The 17,749-nt window shown below is 44.2% G+C and overlaps 1 protein-coding gene and 1 long non-coding RNA gene across 3 annotated transcripts in view; one reads left to right on the forward strand and one right to left on the reverse strand.

Moving 5' to 3' along the window:
- The first annotated feature begins 448 nt into the window (after window positions 1–448).
- LOC114010588 (uncharacterized) lies at window positions 449–17,707 on the forward strand. Its single transcript, XR_008748542.1, has 4 exons — window positions 449–1,357; window positions 6,255–6,516; window positions 9,304–9,439; window positions 17,594–17,707. It is a non-coding gene; the product is annotated as an uncharacterized LOC114010588 (long non-coding RNA).
- The window catches only part of SGCD (sarcoglycan delta), a 349,434-nt gene continuing 338,502 nt past the window's right edge, over window positions 6,818–17,749 (reverse strand). For both annotated transcript variants that reach the window (XM_055812889.1, XM_027778842.2), the window contains 2 exons: window positions 17,573–17,696; window positions 6,818–15,898 (listed from right to left, as the gene is read on the reverse strand). In XM_055812889.1, the coding sequence (XP_055668864.1) occupies window positions 15,725–15,898; window positions 17,573–17,696 (298 nt within the window). In that variant the 3' untranslated portion in view covers window positions 6,818–15,724. The remainder of the gene's footprint in view (window positions 15,899–17,572; window positions 17,697–17,749) is intronic.

Below are 17,749 nucleotides of genomic sequence, written 5' to 3' on the forward strand. Positions count from 1 at the left end.
CTCATGCAAAGCAGCGATGAAAATATTCTTCTGAGGGCAGTAGCCCTCCGTTTATTTTCATTTATTTATTTGTTTGTTTATTTATTTACTTTATTTTCTTTATTTGTTTATTTTTAGCCTTCCTGTTTTGGCCCTGGTGGTTATTTTAGTCTTGTATTTCTCAGGAAGGCGGTATTAACTCTCCTGAGCCAAACTGGCCTATGGTTCGGATGAATCTGGATCCAAACTGCCATTCACATCATACAAAAATTTGGCCCTTTCATTTTAAACTGACTGTCCTACCTCTTAAAAATGGGAGTGACACTCTATATATAGATATATGTAGGTCACCTACTGATTTCAGTGGGAACTGCTTAAACTTGGGTCCTCGGTTAACAGTTGGACTTGATGATCTCAAAGGTCTTTTCCAACCTAAATGATTCAGTGATTCTAACTTGCTCTATGGTTACAGAGCTTTCAGTGTCTCTGCTGTCATTTTTTCTGTCTCCCATCATCTTCTTGAAGAAGAAAAGAGGTATGGCAGTGGGTATGTCATAAAATGGCAGTGGGGGAAGGGTTAGGGTGTGTTGTCTCTACTGGGGTCTCTAGTGGTGGCCATCCAAAAATCAAATCAGAAAGAGAAAACTAAGAAAATTAATAAGGCATAAGTTTGCTTGATTTTTTTTTTTCTTCCTCCTCCAATTGCTAAATACTTACATACCAGAAAGACAGAGGTTATTTTTTTCTATGACTGAAATGCCATGAAAAGTTAAACCAATACACATTTTGCACAGTCACAGAAGCAGCCATGGCTCATGGAGGCAGCTCTTGTGTTCAGTAAAACCAGACATCTCTAAACCCCAGACAGACACTTGTTAGGTGTTTCAAAAGTCTTCATGTGTGAAAGGAAAAAAAAAAAGACAGGTAAAATCCATCAGTCACTGTGGGAAGCTGGTGCCTGTGTCTACCTACCTTTCTCACCCCTGGACACACGGGCCCCACCAGCTCCCATCTGCCCCACCGTGCTCTTAGCTCTCTCTCTGATACAAGTTGTATGTGCAATGTCTTGCTGCAAAACCGTAAAAATAGCAGGTCTCTTCTTGGCACATTGTGCTCATCAGTTTTGTCCAAGCCAAGTATGTGATTTGATGGACACCATGCACATGTGGAAGACACTTCAGGTCCAGAAGTCAATGGAGAAGGCAGAAAGGAAGAAAAAGGTGAAACTCAGGAAACTAATCTCGTGACTTGCTGTCCTCAGCTGCTCTGCCTGGTCTGCTCTTTTCGGGAGGGAAGCATTGACCATCGTCCCAACAGCCGAAGTCTGAGCAGAGTCTGAACTGCGAAGGTGTCTTAAATATTTCACCTGGTTCCTAAGGTCAGTTGATGTCAACTTCTTTAAACTTATCACAGCATCTTTCTCTTACCATCAGTCTTTTTGGTGGAAACAACACAAAGGGCAGCTTCTCACTTGCTTTGGGCAAATACCACGGCTTCACCTCATCGTTCAGAGCCTACACAGGTGTGAGTCAGACTTACCGGGGGAAGCAGTGCGGCTTTCCTTCCCACAGAGGCCGCTGGCTGTCTGGACACAGGGTTTCCATTGTGGCACTGCCAAAAAACCTCATCCCCCACCTGGCTGGCAGGACTGTGCCCCCCTCACGCTGCTCTTGCAGACAGGGGCACAGCCAGGGTTAAGGGTAGCTGAGATGCAGGTACCTTAGAAAAGTCATTATTATAATATATATACAGAATATATTACATAAAAATTATAGAAGCCATTGTGGGAAGGGAGCTCAACCATGCTCAGCTGTACCGTGCTTTAAGGGGAGCAGCAATCTCAGCCACCCCACTGGAACCAGGCAGGACTCTGGTGTCGCTACAGAAATGAATGGGGAAAAAAAATAAATCCAAAAGCATTTATAAACTATTCCAACTGCAGCAACCGGGAGCTATGTTGGCAAGTGTCTGCTGCTCTATTTGCACCAGTAAACGTGACCCAGGGCAGCTTGTGCCTGGCAATGCCGCAGGACCTGCAGCAAGCCCAGAGCAGCCCGGTCCAGGCTAACCTGCCTGCTCTGCTTTTGTTTTCTCCTGCCTGTGTTCTCCTGCTAGCTCAGACATCACCCTATTCCTGCCCCAGGAGCTACCGAATGCAATTCTCAGCTCTGCCAGGAATCCAGCCAGGTTTGTTTATGCCCATGATCCATGTCTGCATTAGAGAAATAAAGCACGCAGCAGCCACTTACCTTGAGAGCATGCCACGCAGCTGTGCGGTCAGCATCAGGACTGATGCTTAGCTGCAGCAGCACAGGCAAACTGGGCATCTCTGCTGAGGAGTCAAAAAAAGACCCACAAAAGCATTAATTTAATGTCATGCTAAAGACAAATGCTGGTGTGGAGCCCTCAGTGCAGAGCTCATTCCTGTGCTGGGCAGGGACAGCCCCTTTTACAGCCTGGCTATAAAGAACTAAATTAAATGCACGATGTGCATTTCTATCTCCTGATTTTGTTGTTCCCATCATTAGCCTTTAAGCAACAGCTGGTTGTACTTGTGTTTTAGCTTAGCATAAAAACCATGTGGTGGTGGTGGGAGGCGTGGGGCACTGGGTGACCTCTCCTGCCAGAGCGGCTGCATCCACAGCAGCTGCTGGTCAAGAAGCACTTGTGTCTGTCACCTGGCACTGGGTGAGCGATGGCATGTGTCAGTGCAGCGTGCAAGTGGGGTCACAGGCTATGTCAGGGTATTAGTACACCAGGCTGGTGCTTGCCAGGAACTGCATTTTTGTCTTAAACTTTCTTAGTGTGCAACTCATCATGTACACTGCTAAATGTCTTCTTGCCACAGGAACAGCACACTTGTGTCCCCTGCCGTCACCCCAGGCAGGGCTGTGCTGCCAGTTTGTTTCCTTTGACTGCTAAACTGTTCATTGCAAATTAATTCATAAATAATTCATTGGATGTTGCATTCTGTGCTTAAAAGTTCACCGTGTAGGCAGTAGGTTGTGGGTTTTCTTGGAAGGGACAGTGCTTTTCTCCTTTCTTTTTTCTTCGTTAATTGTGTGTGTGTGTGTCTGTGTGTGCAGAGCTCCCATAGCATTCACAGCCTGATAGCACCACTATAGATACTTTAATGTCTTTCTAGCAGATGATAGTTATTTTCAAATTTAGTTATTATGGTTCAAGATGATTGTGATGCAAAAACTCTCTTTTGAGACTGGGGTTTATTGAAATACCCATATGCTTTGGGAAATCGTTACAGCGGACATAAAAATAACATTTTATTCAGAAATTTATCTTCCCCCGTCCCCATGCGTGCACACAAAGAGGCACGCTCTCTCTCTCTCACACACTTCCCTATCAGTCAGTTATTATTCCTAAGCCTGCTGATAGTGGAGAGCAAGGAGAAGTTTTTAATCACCCCGGTTTGTAAAGGCAGGTTGTGTTTGTTGGCTGGGCATTAATATAAATGTGGCCCTCTCTGGGACCAACATCAGCTCTAAAACTGCTTACTTCAGCCCTGGGGCCTCCTTGGGTGGTTCCCATAAGAGCATTGAAACCCATGTCAAGATGTCACTTGGGACACACTGGGGTGAAAACCGTGTCTCGTTCTTCCCGACAGACCTCTTGCCACGGCAAGGAGGGAATGTCTTGCTGTGGAGCATCCCATGTGCTTGCATGGCTCCATCCTGCTGTGCTGGGAGGAGTGGGGCGTTTCACCATCACCCCGCCCCGGTTCTGAATGCACTGGCGATGCAGCAGACGGGCAGCCAACCCCAACTGCAGCAGCTTCCATTAAAACCTCAACCCCCAGGGCAGGAGATGCGGCGCATTGGTTGGATGAAGGGAGGAGGCTCAGGCTAAGAGTGGCAGCCATACAGAGACACAGCACCACTTTTTGGCATGTGCATGTACTGGTTCTTGCCTTCGGGGAGGCAAAGCAGATGCAAAACCCATATTCAACGAGTAAACCCCATCTCAGTTATGCTCAGCATCCTTTAGCACTCCCAGGTGCTAAACTCAAGTTGTAGGTAGAGTTTAGGTCAGGTAATGCAGATGTATTTTCTGTTTGAAAAGGTGCTGAAATACCGAGCAGCACTGAGGTCTTACTGTCCCCTGAGCACTTGTGGGTTATGCTGTCAGTTAAAGTATTTCTGTTTCATAGCCTGAGTCTGGCAGTGGCACGGGAATAGGGCTGTTGAGGAAGGAGAGGTGGGATGTGGAGCCCCAGGAGGGGTTTAGCCCCAGCAGGAGCCCAGGCTGCTGCCAACTCTGCCCTGCAGCTGTGTGCTGCTGTGGGGGCAGCAGAAAACCAAGCCGAATGAGGTTATTTCAGAGATTTAAAAGATGTTTTCTGCTTTTCCCCTCCCTCCATGCACCCACTGAATGGAGCAAAGCAGATGGTTGCAAGCATTCCTCAGCGAGGAGGCAGGAGCCTTGTTTTCTGCCTGCACTGCCAGGCTGCTGCTGAGGCTGAAAACAAAGCCTAGAAGTAGGGTAACAAAAAATGCCCCTGTAGGTGTGAAAGGGAAAATACCACAGCTGATGTTACACAAGCCTAGCTGTATGATGGCCCGAAGCAGAGGTGCTATGTGAAGGGCTATTCACAAACCCCAATTTTAAAAAGTGCAGATCATATCAGTAATGTATATTACAATAGCCTGATAGTGTGAATCAAATATTTAAAGACTACCTACACTCTGCTTTTTATTCTGAAATGACTGCAGAAAAGAGCCAAGTTCTAGCTGCTGGCCAGACTTCTTGCTTTTTCTCTATTAAATGAGGCCATATAATTTTCCTCTGGGATACATTTGGCACTGGAGCTATTTAGGTCTGAACCTTCATCACTAAATTCAGGAGGATTTTTCTGTTCCATTTAAGGAGAGAAGAAGGTCACAGCAGTGGAGAAAAACTGTTAAAAACAGATACTTCTCATCACTGACTTTTGGACACTGTTCATAAAAATAAAAATAATCACCCCAATTCAACAACCAAACTTCAGCAGCAGCAACTTGTCTGTACTAGACTTAGATGAAAAATACAAAAACCTGGCTGCACATAAAAATTTTAAGAAGTTGAAGCTGTTATGATTTTACAGAGTATGAAATGGATTCATTTCATCTCAGTGATTATTTCCTGCTTTTATAATTCTTCCTTTGGTGCTTTTTTTCTGTTTGATATTTAGGAAAAAAGAAAAAAAAAAAGAAACAATGAATTAGCTATAGGGGTAGAAAGAAAAGAAAGCAAAAATTGGGAAGCACTTCTCAAAAGTGAAAGGCAGGATGCTTGGGAAGAAATGATGCTTTGATAATTTTCCCAGGAGTCAATTTTAAAAGACAAATTCCCTTTTTAAATACAGCTTCCCAGGCTTTAGAAAATGGTTAACATATTGTTGCTACTGAGTACCACACTTGGCACGGGGGCACTGCAAATACACTGTGCCTAAGGCTGAGTTTGATAACTACTCGCTGCTTGTATCAAGGACATTTTCAGGCAGCTGATGTGGAGTTTGCTGGTACTGGGGAAGGATCCGGCCGCTGCCTGGGGCAGGGCTGGGTGCAGCTACACAGAGCGCCCTATCCTGCGGGTGCTGTGAAGTTCCTACCGACATGCTTCTTAATGGGGGTTAATTCATGAATTATTTCCTTGTCAGTTTGCTAGAAATTCCAAATGCAGGCCAAGAACTGCAGCTGAAGTTCTGCTGAAAGATGTCTTCTTTTTTTTTTTTTTTTAAAAAAAGTGTGCAAACAGTCCAACCCCAACGAGCAAGAAGGAGACTGTGCATGTCCACCGAACAGTACTGAGTGAACTTACCTGGAGCCTGGTAAACAGGAGGGCCTGCAAACTGATAAACAAGTACCCCTACAGCCTGGATTTTGGCAGCATCTCAGCTGTGAGGGCTGGGCTTGTACTCTCCGTGCACTTGGAAGGCATGCACATCTTTTCAGCCGGATTGAATTCTTGCTATTCCTTCAGATAATGAGCCTCAATCAATGCTCTCATTTACTGACAAAAATCCAGGGCAAACAAATTCATATTTAAAACCCAGCTCCTGCAAAATGCCCTCAGAAGTGATTGCCTGGCATGTGCAGAGTCACCCATGAGCAGCTGCTTAGTTTGCCAATTAAAATAAAAACTGATGGATAGTTAAAGCAGCCAGAGGTTTTCAAGAGGCTTTCTGTGAGTTGGTCCAGGCTGCTGGGTGTTGTTGTTGCTGCTTTTGGTTTTTTTTAAAAATGATTTTATTTATTTTTAAATTATTATTTTTTTTGCAGGGAGACTTGAGGTCATGCTCCCTACACAGTCTGCCGGTGGGGGCTCCTTTCCAGATGCATGCACCTGGCTCTGGTCCCTCTTGGAAAACCTCAAGTTCCTGCTGGTTTGGAGCATTGGAGCACAAGCAGCACCAGATCCCCTCTACCAGCAAGTGATCCTCTTTGAGATGTTTATGATGCTCAGGCAGGACCTCAATGCTTACAACACTTCTTGGCTGTGAGTCTCCAATGCTAGGACAAGGGGGAGAAGTTCAACAAAGCGGTAAGCAAGACAGCAACTCAACTTTCCTAAAGGGGAGATTTTTTTGTTTTGCTAATGACAGCAACAGCCATCCACAGAGAATCTCATTCCATCCTCTACAGCATTTTTGGCATGAAATATATCCAGGGACTTGATGCTATGAAATGGATCACTAGTGTGATCCAGTCTGGCATATCCTACAGACATACAGGTATATCCTATGGACATATCCTATCTGTATCCTACAGACATATGAAAGTTTGCAGTCTAATTCACGTTTGCCATGCTCAAACGAACAAAAACCACTCAACATCTCTTTCCTTCTTAACAATCATTATTTTATTAATATATTTTACAAGATTGCAGTTGAAATCATTTAAATACAAACTTTTTTTATACAGAAAGTGTAATAAAGTTAAAATAGTTCCTTGTGTAATTCATAGCATTATTGCAATGCTTACAAAATTTTGCATAGAGTGTGCAAGGATTGATGTTATTTGATACAAAAAAGCTTTATATTTTCCCACACAACCACACACATACATAAATTAAAAAGAAAAAAGCCAAACAAATCTGAATTTCTTAATGAGAACTGTGATAAGACTTTAAATTCAGTTTGTCCTGTTTACACGATCAAGGTCATTGGTGGTTATCAGAGTAGAGGTCAGACAAGGTATTTTACCATCACAGATGAAAACTGCTATAGCGTATGGGTCATGCCTTTTATGCTGCTGCTGTGGATGAATGGGGTTTTGCTTCAGCTCGCACTGAATGTTGTTTTGCTGTTGGGTCTACCTACACAGAGCATTCGTTGGGTTTGTATCGACAACTCTATTGGCATTTTTGCACAAGGAAACTAATTCAAATAAAGGGTGGGCACAAAAAACCCCAAAACCAAACCCCAAAGGGATCTGTGTCAGATCCAGCGGGTTGATCCCTTCTCTGCTCCCAGAGATCCAGACCAAGATCTGGGTTGCAGCTCGGGAAAAGCTCTGACGGAGGGAGGAATCTGGGTGTGAACGCTGCCAGCTGAGCCCTTTGTCTATAAACACAGTATGTGAGAATTGCTCAGATCTGCACTTAACGAGGTTTCTGGCATGCTTTTACTCTGCTGAGCTAGGGCAGCATTTGTCCATCTTAACTTCTGTGCTCACAGGGATAACGCAGGGAAGGGGAGAAGGAAGCGGATTCCTCTGGCGGTGCCAGCCCTGTGGAAGCCGCTCCGCAGACAGCGTGGCCCTGCCCTGCCACCAGCGGGACCTTCTGCTTCACACGTTACCCACCAGCTCACCGCCTGACCTCGGCACGGTCGTGGTGGTGGCGAGGGATGAAGCTGGATGGACATGCCTCCGTTTTCAGGCAGTGGCTGACGGGAAGACTTGCCACAGCTCTTCATCTGCGCCCATGGGATAAGGAAACCCCAGCGGCGCGAGGAGCCCCGTGTCCCATGCTGGCCCCAGGAGCACACAGGCTGGAGTTTAGACGGGGCAGCCAGACTCTTAGCAGTGCTAAACCTTTAAGTCCAAACCCTCAGGCGGTGCAGGCTACCAGTAAGTTAAATGGAGCCAACTCCTGATTTAATCCAGCTACAGAGCCACCCCCCCATGCTGTGAATGGCCCTGCTGCACCGCGCCAGGCCAGACCCCCAAGGCAGGCATCAGGCTTGCTGCTATTTCTAGTGCACAGGCCCTGGCAACAGGATGGAGATAAACAAGAAAAGGCAAAACCACCTCCCAACCGCCCACAGGCTTCCCGAGTAGAGGCAGGGTACCGGGGTACCATCCCCGTGGCACCCCCCTGGATGCTGTACAGACATTAATGGACAAAGCAGAGGTGGCATTAACAGCCACATGGCTGTGCCTTCTGGAGTTACTGCCGATGCTTTCGAGGTGGTCAAAGGCTTGTTAGAACAGCAACCAAGAGCTACCGGCACTATTTGTACCACTCAGACTGCAGATACGTATCATCTATAAAATCATTAATACTGCCAAAGCGTTTCATTATCTGTTATATCAATAACAGCACCGACACTGAATGCACAAGCCCAGAGGAGGACCCAGATGAAGACAAAATTATCAGGTTCTCGTTTAGCAAAGTAGGCAACTCCCAGCTCGTAAGGCAGCTGCCCTAGAGAAATCTAGCCGTAGTGCTGGGGGTGGTGGTGGTGGTGTTTGCAGCTAAGCAAAAAGTGGGAGAAACTCAAACAGCAACATTTTTTCAACTACACTCCAGCCTTAGATAAAAATAGAACCGCCCACAAATAATTATTCTTTTGTTCTCCAGCGTGAGCCTGCCTCAAGATGCTTTAAGGACTCTGTCATGAGGAAATTTTTAAAAGACCAAAGAAACAATATTGCTTTAGAAAGTGATAATGCATTTATAGGAGGCTTCGGAACGCTTTATCTCCTATCGGCGGTTAAGCCTTTTGAATGAGGCAAAGACGTGTGAGTACAATGCAATTCAAAGTTCCTGCTACATGCAAAGATGCACACGACCTATGCTTTGCAACGGGCCTGTTCCTCTAACGGCAAATACATTAGAAATGGTGAGACTTTCCATTTGGGTAGGACCTGCTGAAAAGCTCCAAAAAGTCGTTTTTAATATTAGAAGAAAAGACTGTTTCACTAAGGCTGCATTTTTTTATCTGAAGCACTTGGTAGCAGGGCACAATGTAAATGTAACACGTTCACACAAATTTTTCCTGTTACTTTCTCTTGCTGGCAGAAAGACTCAACCAACTAAATCGAGACAAACATACAACTACGTATCGCTTCACAGTAAACGTACCCTTTCTGTTTTTCAATACAGGCTAAAAACTAACAAAAGCTCCATCCATGGAGATGAGTTGCCTCAAAGGAAATCTGGCTTCCTCCGAACAGGCAGCCCAGCCTTACCGACGGCGACAGAAAATCCCGGCCACCGCATGGCTTCGAGCTGTAGTAAGGTGAGACACCTCCTGGGAGTGGCACCAGAGCTAACTTTCCTGCAGGAATTAACACTTGTAGCAAATTAATTTTTAAGGAACTTGCACCTCTAGTTTAAATTAACTAGGATGGGAAATCTCTGTTGTGCACTATGATTATATTTGCTTTTTTGCTTGGGTTAAAAATCCTGCAGCTTTGAATATCCATCTTTTCCCGCATAAAGCAAGTGTGTCGCTTTTCACAAGGGCACAATACAATTCAAGTGGCAGGATAAGAGAGTCTGAAATATAAAGCCTCGGGGCTGTATGCACATAACCGTGGGCTTTTCAACCACAGCAGACTTAAAAGCTTTCTAAATACAAGCTATTCACTATAATTTCCATCCAAACCCCAAGCCACTGTGGTTATTGTGGATGGAAAGAACACCCTAGCAATCTTGAACAGCCCAAGCCGTAAGTGGTTTCACTGACAGTAATTCCACTGTGTGCCACGAAAGATCAAGCATAATTGCTACCATATTTAGGAAAATGGATGTTATTAATTTAAAGTATTATAGTGTAAACAGACAGAGAAGTTGGCTGCATTACTGTGATTAGAGTGACGTCTCTCGCTGTTCCTTCCCTTTCCCCCCTACCTGCCTTGTTTAATTCACTCTGCTCCTGCTTGGATAATCTCATCAGTGCCACGTGCTTAACCCTGTTCCACTCACAGCCATAAACGTGGCTGCATCGGCTGTGAACACAGAGCAACTGCCATGCAGAACGTACCTAAAAGTCCCCGGTTTCACCTTGGTGCCACAGCTACACGCAGGTTTTGGGGGTATGCGAGACTGAGAAGTGCCACAATGGGGATTTGGGGCTGGTGGCCACCTGCATGCAGCCCCCTGTGGGGCAGGACACTAGCTGCCCAAATACTACACAACGATTTCAGAACGGAGGAAAAAGGTCAAAATGGGGAAAAGGGAAATGCTGCCAGGATTGTGTCCCTCGACCGCAACGGCAATAAAAAGGCTGGTGTTTTCACATGCAAAAAACACCAATCCAGTGCTTGGCAAAGCTTCGCAGGAATGTGCCCTGCACATGCTGGGGTGAATTCTGGATGATGACATTTCAAAATCTAAAATGTCAATCATAAAAAAAAAAAAAAAAAAAAAAAAATATATATATATATGAAAAAAGAGCACAGCCTTGAACTTTTCTGTTTTTACTGTATGCACTTTTAAAATGAAAACATTATGGCACAATTACTCTTCCTCACTGGGCAGCTACTGGAATTCCTGATCTCCTGATGCTCAAGTGCAGGTAAGTGAACAGCCGGTAGCGTTTACTCAGTTTATTTATACTTCTAGCCCAGGATAATGTCTTTTAGCTTTCTGGGCTATTTCTTCCCATTTCAAATTTCAGGTAACCTCGCCCTCTGCACACATTTAAAGATATTTCAGGTGATTTCCTCTTTTCACCCATTAACAAAGTTAAGAGTCTTCCTGCCACTTTACTCTGTCAAATGCAAATTTATGATAAACCTGTATTTTTCCTGCCCAATTAAAAAAAGCACCATTAAAGTTAACACATTTCAGGAGTGAGGGCAACCAGAGAAGGGATGAATTTCTGTTAAGTCTTTGGTCTTTGTCTCACTCTCTTTTGCAATGTAAAACTTAAAGCCATAAAAACAAATAGAAAGAAAATTGGCTTTTGTTGTAAACAACTGCATGTCAGCGTGTGTGCGTATATATATATATATTCATACGTGTGTGTGCATCTTATGACAACAAAAGCTAATTTCCTTTAAGAACGTTTGTATTTGCAAACTAGGTACAATGTGAACTAACCTGACATCTTCACAAGTTCCACAGGAATCTCTTTTTAACCTTGGAGTAATTTCTAGGGAGTGCTTTTTTAATTTAGACATCATTTTTCTATACCGTATATTGGAGATAGTATTTTTTAGGCTTATGCCTTATTTTTTTTGTGTTTGTGCAATGTGATATTTATGATTAAAGGAAAAAAGAAAACCCTCTTAAAATACAGCTGTTTGACAGCACGTGACTGAGATAACCAAAACCAAATCACTCTTGCACAGACTCAGTTTACTAAAAATGCATATGCAGGAGAGGCCTTACACATATTTTAGCAGCTACTGCCATTGCTTTGTACATTTCTTTGTACTCTTAAGCTACCCACCTCACCGACTACTGGGTAATATGCTTCAAAAAGTGTAAAAGAAGAAAATAAACCAAAAAATCCCCCCAAATAACCCCACAAAGAAACTTGAGAGAATGGATATGGTTGTATAGTCAGTATTAGGGTGTCTGCTTTTACTAATGGCAAAAGGGTTTTTTTTGTTTGTTTTAGTTCTTTTTGCTTTAGAAAATCCATCCTAACTCACCTATGACGGCGGAAGGGTTGCACACTACCTATGGATAAGGTGCTGCTGTACCGGTGAGCGCTGACAGTCATTTTCCCGACCACTTACTAAAGTGTCGCATTTAAAGCAAATTTAACAAGGTCCCGAAACCCTATAAAGTTGAGTTACAATACATAAACACAGTTACGAATGCTGCAGTATTCCTGGTTGTCTAAGGTATATTGACATTAGTATCACAGCCCCTTGATTAGCAATTATTAATTGTGGGGTTGCAGTGCTGGTGGCTGCAGTGCAGACCTGCACACGGTGCCGAGCCGGGGTTCGGTCCCACAGCCACCCAAGGGTGCCCTGAATTGTCACTGGTCCAGCTCCTGTCCCAGCTCAGGCCACGAGGTTGTCGGCATCTCTTCCACTGAGCTCAGCAGCAACAAATTCACTGTCCCTTCCCCGCCTTGCCTTAGCACTGGGAGGTACAACAAACTCCAGTTTGAGAGAAACGCCATCTTCCCCAGACAGCAGGTGCTCCGTTGCACTGAACCGCAGGGCTGAGTCACAAAGATATACACAAACCCTTGTTCGTTTTTGGCCTTTTATCGATGGCAGGGAGAGCCTACGGACGAAATTCCAGCCAGGGAGGCTTGATTTAAATGGACTCGGGGAAAACCAACCCATACAGGTGCAGCAACTATGAGGGACTTCTGGGCCAGGCAGGAGGACAAGGGACCCTCTCGTGCATTCGCCTCGTCCAGCACGATGGGTCAGTCACTCCACAACAGCCCCCACCAACAAGCTGAGAAGCGTGAAATAGCTGGCTGTGTTTGCAAGCTGCTTTTTAAACGAAGCGCCTGTTTTTTACCCTGGCATCCCAGACACGCAGTCCCGTTTGCTCCAGTTTGCCACTCACCGAACAGGAGGGGACTAATCACGCAGCCACAAGCGCAGGCAGCATCACCCAAACCGCTGCCTTCACACTCCAGTGGGACTTACATGATTTACCAGTCTCTATATGGGTTCAACCTTCCTAGCAGCCGTTCCTTGTCTTTCAACACAACATATAATTTTATGTTTTTAAAGATGGAAAGATGATCGTCTAATATATTGAAGGAACTCGAATTGCTTTGTGTAGATGTAATTAAGGTACCCTTTGCTCACCTCAGAGAAGCGTCTGCAGCGATGGCACAGCTGTGTGAGGTTGTTCCTTAACAGCTCCCCCATAGAAATTCACACCAAAATAAATAGCGGGATGTCCTTAAGCGGTGGCATGGCTTTCGCGACACAAGAAGGTGATAATCTCACGGAGAGCCCAGCTGAGAAGACCAGCCACTCACAATTAATTTGTTGGGATGGCAATCCTCGGCAGAGGGTGTACAGGGCTAGGACTGAGCCGCCGGTGCCGCGGGAGTGGAGCAAGGGAACCAGGACGCAGCATCCCTGCTGGGTCAGCCCCTGCCTTCCTCCCCAGCACCCATGCTCTGGGGGATGGGAAAGTTAACGCGGCTCATTTTCTGTGCAGGGTGCTCTTCCTGCAGCACGTGTCTGCACAACTGCTCACGCCGGATCTGTTTATGAATTGGGCTGTGCTTGCTGTAAGGTTTGTGATCCGTATTAAATGAAACAGGGGGAAAAAAAAATAATTCTACAGTAAATGTAGGACTACGAATGGGACTTCAGTTGTGGTCCCAGAGGTAACGCACACAGTATTTCACTATATTTAACATGGTAAAAAAAAAAAAAAAAAAAAAAAAAAAAAAGTTTGTATCACTCTAGGTGCCCCTACAGTCTTAATGCATTTCATTAATATCTGTTTTAAGTTGCACAACCAGTTCCCAAGACACCCTCCTGTCCCTCCCCCCAAATAAACTAGTTTTAATAACAAGATAAATATGATGTGCTTCTCCTTGCTGAGTGCATTGACTTAAGGCATAGGCACAATTCCCCTCTTTGAACAGAGATGGTATAGTCCTGTGTCCCAATACAATTGTTATCCTGGGTGACCCTTTGCATTCAGACGTTGACTCAAGACATAATAATTACAGGAATCATTCATTAACAAATAGTTTGAATTTGTTAATTAATTGGGAAGTGTTACTGAAATAAAAGCAGATCATTCAAACCTCTTTCAGGAATAAATTTTGCAGGAGTGCTGCTTTGTTAGACAGCAACACATCTAATCTAAACTCCACAGAAATCTTTCCTTTGAGTCCAGTCGGTTTTAGATCAAGCCAGAATTGTTCGTTTAAAGGGAAAAAAAAAAATAAAAATCAAACCCTGGTACTCTCCAGACCACAAGAAAATACGTGGAAATCTGTAAAAAAGGAATGGGCCATATTATTTCTAAACATTTCTGTCAGCTACGTTTTATCTTGAAGATCGCTTGAAGAATACCAGCTTTGCTTAGCTATCGCTAGGGATGGGCACAGATCTGTCATATTTGCACGTGAGGTAATATTTTCAAAAGCATCTCAGAGGCTTAGAAACCTTGCTGTCCTTGTAAGATTTACTGTGACTCAGATACTTCTGCAGTAATTAGTATATTTGTTTGTCAAGGATTTTCACACGCATGTGGATGCAATTATGGGTTGGAATTCAATGATCTGGGCTCTTCTCATCGTTTTTCAAAACTTGAACAATGGAAGTAATGTTACCAGATCATATTCCATGTTTTAACCTGCCCGTAGTGACTCCTAGACTTTAAAATAAGGAAAAATGCAACCATGAAAAGATTCAACCACAGAGTTTTTGGGGCTCAAATTCTAGAGGAACCAGCATCCAAAGCCCTTGCTTTCCAGCAATCTGGCTTTGTCACAATCTTTGTAAATGCTTAAAGAAGTCTGTTTCATTGCCAGCATCTCTGATATTTGCAGTCTCCAGAAAATCTAAGTGACCTTGGACTATATATCCTGGAAAGAAAGATAACAAAAAATCTGGCATAGCATCTACGTTACACACCTGATTTGTATCAATTTCTCAGGTTCTATGGGTAGAACAGGTAATTTTCTCTTTCTATAGGCATTGATAGGCAATGTCCAAATCTTAAATCTTCACACCAAACCTTTTCAAAATGAAAGGTGCTAATGGAGAGTGTGTGGGGTGATCCAGCACACCTCTTAACTAGGGAGGTTCAGGATTTTTCTATTTAGTCCAACTTTTGCAATTTTTTTTCCCTCCAAGAACTAAATGCAATGCCAGTTTTGTTAGCACAAAGATGTCTTTAGGTTAGGGTTAGAGCTGATGTGTCACATTTGAATAGCACAAGGCACCCCTGTCCATGCACAGGTAAGGCTCAAACCCCTTCTGAAAAATACATGATTATTCCAGCAAGATCTGGGCTTTTCTACCAGCCAAGTGCAATCTCTCTGTCCCAACAGGGAGCCATGCTTCAGGTGAAAATTAAAGAGTGCAATTTAACCTCAGATTAACCTGGCTATTTTGTTGGGGATTTTTTTTCCTTTTTTTTTTTTTTTTTCATGCCACCGATTTAACGGTGTGAAAATAATCAGAGATGCTTCTCTTCCCTTTGCATGTTGGTGGGTCTACGTTGGTTCCAGGGTTTTGCCCAGCCAGCAATCCCATTGCTCTGAGAACATGATCAAAAACAAGGGGTGATCATTGGACTATATTAATACAGAAGGGGCCAGGGGAGCATCAATTCCAATTCAGCAGATTGTACCAGTAAATTTTGGTGTGAGTAAGAGAAATGCTACACAAATGTAACAGGGTCACCCTGGGATTCCTTGTACTGAAACATCATTTTACACAGAGGATATATATATATATTTTTATATATATATTTTTATATATATATTCACACACACGCGCGCGCACACACAAAAAAAGTCTTTGATAGGCTTTCTGTGTTCTAGTAAAAATAGTTGGCAGCTGCAATCTGAGACCAGAACTGGCTTTTGTGCTGCCTGCGATGCCCCACTGCAAATTGTCTCTCAAAGGCAGACGCTTGTATTTATCTGGCAGGTCGAGCTAGTGCCTGCCTGCGACAGAAATAACCTCCCATTGGGACACACACAGAGCTCGTAGATTTTTTGCCTGGACCCTGCAGAAGAGGAAGATCCTTGAGGCAAGTTAGGTAGTTTGATTTTTGCAGAATTCAACGTTATCTGAAGTCGGAGGTGGGGGAGAGAGAGAAAGAGAGAGAGAATTAGTGGAGAGCTGTTATTTTTGATCTTGTGTTTAAAGAAGCTTCCTTTGGAAAATCCAGCCGCTACAAAAACTGGCTGGGCAAGTGTATTAAGATGGGAAAGTCTGATACAAGCCTGGGTAAGCATATTATCTGCCTTTATCATGAGCTGCCTAAGACCTCCAGTTTGTTTCTGCTGATCTACCCACCGTGTTTTCTTGGCTCGTAGCTTCCTGGGGCACCTGCACGTCTGGGTTAACCCAGCCAGAGGCACCCCACTGCGAGGTGGGGAGCACACAATGGCTCCACTCCTCCACCGGGGCTGCTGCACTGTGATCCCATCGCCAGTCACACCTGCAGGCTCCCAGCACTGACTTTCATGTGTATTTTATATATACGTGTAACACTTTTATGTATATTAAAAATAACTTAAATGCCATAACAGACCTGAATATCTCTCCTTCTGAAACAGAACATAAAAGCAAACATGTGGCGGCTCTTAGACACATGGCAGCTAGAGGGGAGTGCTCTAACATCACTGAGAAGGGCACGGTAAGATAACCTGCACACCAGACTATTACAGGGCAACTGACAGTACTTGCTTTTATCTGGCAATTACAGTAACAGTCGCCAGTTTTAGTATCCAACCATCTAATCTCCTGAAAGAGGCAGGTCAATATATGCATTTTAAAAGCAACTTAGTGTTAAAACCATTAAGGCAACTGCTTGCAGGAGTGAAATGCCTTGGATCTCAGTTGCAGTATATTAGGTAAGAGGTTTTTGTTTTTTTGGTGGTTTTTTTTTTTTTTTTTGAGTTTTTTTTGTTAACACCCCATGGTCTGAAATGTCTTGAAAGGCAAATGTTTAGAAATAACAGGAATTGCAATAAAACCCCCACTCTACTTATTACACCTGACACTTAAGACAGGAAAATGTTAGCTTGTGTTGGAGCCCTGTTGCCAGGAGGTTTGTGTTCCATGGGAAGCTCCTCCTGCAGAGCCTCCCGGTGGGTTCCCCAGCAGGAGCTCCTCAGCCACATCCTTCTGTGCCTTCCAGCACTGTGGCAGGTGGAGGGGTAAGAACCCTGTGCCCATGTACTTTTGAGACACCAGAAGAGGCTTTACTCAACACCGGTTTTACCTTTGTTCTCTGTTATATTTGCTCTCTTCCCCTTTGGAAATCTCCCCAGTGCAACAACCTGTATCTCCTAATGTTCCCTTTCTTTCCAAAATGAAAACATCAGCTACAAAAGCTTTTCAGATAAATACCAGTGAATTAAGCTCTTCTTATAGAAAAATGTATGATAAAAGATTTAATTATGTTGGCCAAGTAAATCTTGCTTTAAAGTTGACAAGGAAACAAAGAGGTTAGGAGTACTGTATATTTTACAGCTGCATAAATCTGCTTGAACAACAGATGCTATTATCCAAGCACTTCAAAAATAATGAATCAGCCTCTGCCATAGAGTGAGTCTTGTTTGCATATGATATGTTCAATCACTGCTAGCAGAAACTAAGCTAGGAAGCCCTGCTGCACCGCTGCTTTCATACCAGCGCTTCAAATGCAGCGGCTCAGTGACTCAGAAGGCTACACATCTGCAGGAGATCTGGGGCTTGCTTTGGTTTTGTGGTAGGGCTTCACGCCCTTCTCTTACCTCTCCATCTTTGGATTCCAGCCTGAGCTCTGTCCTGCACGTGGCTTTCAAGCTGCCGGCCTCCGCGTTGATCTCGATGCCTTTCGGAGCCTCCATCACCAGCGCGCGCGTCGGCGACTCCAGCCTGTAACAGAACGGGGAGTTACAGAGCCCGAAGGGTTGAACACTCATGGTCAG

Source organism: Falco peregrinus, chromosome 8 (genome assembly GCF_023634155.1).
Source record: "Falco peregrinus isolate bFalPer1 chromosome 8, bFalPer1.pri, whole genome shotgun sequence".
Classification (NCBI taxonomy): Eukaryota; Metazoa; Chordata; class Aves; order Falconiformes; family Falconidae; genus Falco; species Falco peregrinus.